The 3,884-nt window shown below is 30.5% G+C and overlaps 1 protein-coding gene across 1 annotated transcript in view; it reads left to right on the forward strand.

Moving 5' to 3' along the window:
* Positions 1–3,884, forward strand: part of LOC106685174 (leucine-rich repeats and immunoglobulin-like domains protein 3) — a gene marked incomplete in the record, with an annotated part of 135,029 nt that overhangs the window by 41,829 nt on the left and 89,316 nt on the right. The window contains 3 exon segments of the mRNA XM_067050190.1: positions 84–221; positions 316–459; positions 2,013–2,156. Of these exon segments, the coding sequence (XP_066906291.1) occupies positions 84–221; positions 316–459; positions 2,013–2,156 (426 nt within the window).

Raw genomic sequence — 3,884 nt, forward strand, 5'->3', positions numbered from 1 at the left:
GAGAGAGAGAGAGAGAGAGAGCAAGGTGAGTGCAGGGAGGGAGGGAGAGAGAGACATTTATATGTGTATTTTTTTTGTTTTAGTTCCAACAACAAACTTGCATCACTAAATCCCAACTTGTGGTCATTTCTGCCAAATCTTAAGGAATTGGATGTCAGTTTCAACAAATTAGAATGTTTAGACTCTGGTTCAATACTGAAATCTTCTGTGCTTGAAACATTGTTTGTAGACACCCATAATAACTGTTTTATGAGATGAATTTTATTTCAATATTTTACTTGTTTTTGATTATATTTAATACTTCTTATATTTTAGGAATTTGAATAATAATCGAATAAAAAACCTTACAAAGGAAAGTTTCATTGGTTTAAAAAAACTTGTTGATCTAAAACTATCTAGAAACCATTTGTCTCATATCGGAAAGGATATTTTTAAACAACTAACAAAATTACAAGTATTGTAAGTAAACTTCTAATTATAATGTAAACATTTATTTGTAAATGATTGTGATGGAATTCATTTTACCTGATTTAAATCAAAGCTTAGAAAACGTTCCATCTAAAAGTTTTTACTTCTCTATTATTATATAACATTGATGTTCAAAATACAGCCCATGGTGACATACTATTGTCAACCATCTTTCAGCCATTACACTACAATTCCATGCAAGTAACTTTTTTTGTGGCAGCTGTCGAATAACTCTTGTACCGCAATTTCACCCTTTGCAAACTTATTACATTTACCTACATAAGTGATAATCAGATGGAGCAAGGTTTGGACTCTGGTGGGTGTAGTTTATGTTCTGAATGTTTTACAAAGTTCTATGCTCTCAGCAGATTGCTGTGGTGTAAGTTTGTGAAGGACCAGTTTATTGTTCTTTTTCAGCATGAAGATGGCAAATGAAGTGCCTCGATCCAAGTTTTCTATCTGTCCCAATCCCTTCATGGAATTCAACAGCTTTCCTCTTTTCTCTCCTGGTCTAGCTTCGAAGAATTTGCTTGGTCCACAGTCTTCATCCATTCGGCATATATATATATATATATATATATATATATATATCTGAACCACTTCAACTGCCTCTTCTCAAGAATTTGAGTTAGTGGTTTCACCCCTAGCTCCTCTCTTATTCTGGTGTTCCTGAAGTGTTCCCTTTGTGTTCGGCAGGTTACTTTTCTGAGGTATTTTATATCTGAGACTGTAATTCTGTTTCTCAATCTGTCGAGAAGAATCCAGCTCTCACTGCCGTATAGTAGAGTGGGAAGGTAAATCACATTAAAAATGTGAAGTTTTACTTTTCTCTCAACTTCATGTTTCTCAACAACAGTATTGCAGATCTGGTAATAAATGTTGTTTGCTTTTTTAATCCTATTAGATATTTCTGGTTGAATTTTATTATCTCTGCTAATGACTGTACCTAGGTACGTGTAATCTTTTGCTGCCTCTATAATTTCTTCTCTGAAAGTAATCTGCACATCTCCAGGTTCTTGTCCAATTTGCATGACTTTGCTTTTACTTGTGTTTATCATCATGACTTTTCTCTCCAGCTCAGATTTCCATTCCTCTACAGCTTGCTGAAGATTCTGGACGGAGTCCGCTATGAGTACAATATCATCAATGTAGAGAAGTGTCTGAGCAAGAACTGTTCTCAAGTTCTATTTCCCTACTACTGTATTAGTCATCCTTCTTTTACATATTTTGAATACCTCGTCCATCAGAACAATAAAGAGAAGAGTGCTCAGACTATCTCTCCCTGTTTGACACTTCTCTTTATATCTAAGCTCCTAGACTCCTTTCCATTCATCCTGAATTTACCCTATGAGCTCTTATCGAAGATTTTATAACTTCTATAAGTTCTAAAGGGACATTCTTTTTCTAGTTTTAGTTTAAAACAAGTTTGATTAATACTTCACACAGTGTTATTAGTTATTGTAAATATTAATTAGGTTTAATTTATTTTTTCACATTTGTATATAAAAATTTGATCAAACATTCTTTTATTATTTAATTTTCAGAGAATTAAATAGAAACAAAATCACAAAAATAGAAGGCTTGACATTTCAAGGACTTGATAGTCTCTCTATTCTTAAGATTCGACAGAACTTGGTTTATTCGCTAGAAGATGGTTCTTTTTGGGGATTACAAAAACTTCAAACTTTGTAAGTTTACATACCAAGTAATGATATATATATTTTTTTTTTTTTGTGGTATTTTGATTATTATTGGTTGTGTGATAGTTTGTTATATGTGTGTAAAAGCTTACTTTTACTTGGTAAAAGTATTACAAAAAATTAAAACCCTTCATTCAATTTTTATGTGACCAATATTTTATTTATTGTCGGTATTGGCCTTCTGCGATGTGAACATGTTGAACACTTTCTGTATCTTGACGAGTGATTTGATCTTAAATTTTGAGTTTTTCTTTTCTATGTTTGCTTCTTATTTATTGTAATGTAGGTGATTAACAATAATATTAAAGAACTATTTTTTACTCATTTTGCAATTCCAAAATAACTTTGTTGGAGTGGTTATCTTTTTCACCATCTTGGTAAAATTGGTAAAGCTGTTGTGGAAAAAGCCACCCTGATATCATGGAAAAAAGTTTTAACTTTTGAATTGAACTTGGTATTTATGTTTGACCTGTGAAGTCATAGCTGGTCAAATGTTATTAATTTTTCTTTAATATGAAATTGACAATTATAGCTCTGCAATTCCCTCTTCATATTTTTTTTGCGATGCACACATTTAAAATTAGGTTATAAAAACGCAACCCTTAAATTTTTTAATCATATAACAAAATTAGAAAACTGTACCAAATAAATCATTATTTATAAACATTGTTTTTACAGTATCAGCTAATAATAATTTGTTATAAGCTCATAGTTTTCACTTTATTTATAATGCCTTAATGAAGCATAAACATTGAGTGAGCTTAATGTCTAGTATTGAAATAAAATTCCCCCACAATGGGTCGTAAATCAACAGAATCAAGTTCCAACAACAACAAAAATCAAATTATCCAACTTTTGGAACACATATTGAGCTCCCAATATAATTATAGAATATTATGATTATCTCACTTGACTGTACAACTCATAATTAAAAACTTTAAAGCCAGATCAGTCAACATTAAAAAAAACAGGGACTGAAAATGCTTGGTCAAAGTGGAGGACTCACTTGAAATCATTTAAAAAGCACCCAAAAGTTACATAAAGAGTGATTGTTAACGTTCCTAGCATATTGGATCATAATAAGGTGAAAATATATATCCCAAAATGTGGAAAATCAGCTCCATGAAGCTATGGGATTTTTAGCATGACTACAAGGGATATTTTTTTTTATGGTAAAAAGGTAAAGTCTGATCAATTCAGATAAATAAAATCAATGTCTGATCATTTCAATATCTGGTTTTACAGTTTTTAATTATGTTTCTTACAGTTGAATGTGTTAATTTCCAACATCCTTCCTAAATATTGGTAACTCAACTCAGAATTCATCTTTATTAGTTAAAATAGATTCTGTTTTACAGCCCATTTTGATTAACTTCTTTTTCAATGCTAATCATTTACCTCACTCTGTTTGTATTTTCATAAACGAATTATGTATTAGGTGAAAACTATTTTCTTATAACAAACTATCAATTATTTTGTCAACTGTAGGTTGTACGGTTTTTTAATTTTCTTCACTTGTAAAAATTAATGCAAAATATTGTTCTTTATCATAATAATCAGTTAATTTAGGTCCAAAAGATTATTGAAAATATTTGTTCTCAAAAAAACTTTGTGTACAAATAATTATTTTACCCAATATATAGCTATTTTTAAACTTGAGGTTAATAACCTGGTTAATATTCTGTTAATCATTAATTGTGATAGTTACAGAGTGTA

Source organism: Halyomorpha halys, unplaced genomic scaffold, assembly GCF_000696795.3.
Source record: "Halyomorpha halys isolate HHAL.00 unplaced genomic scaffold, Hhal_1.1 Scaffold666.1, whole genome shotgun sequence".
Classification (NCBI taxonomy): Eukaryota; Metazoa; Arthropoda; class Insecta; order Hemiptera; family Pentatomidae; genus Halyomorpha; species Halyomorpha halys.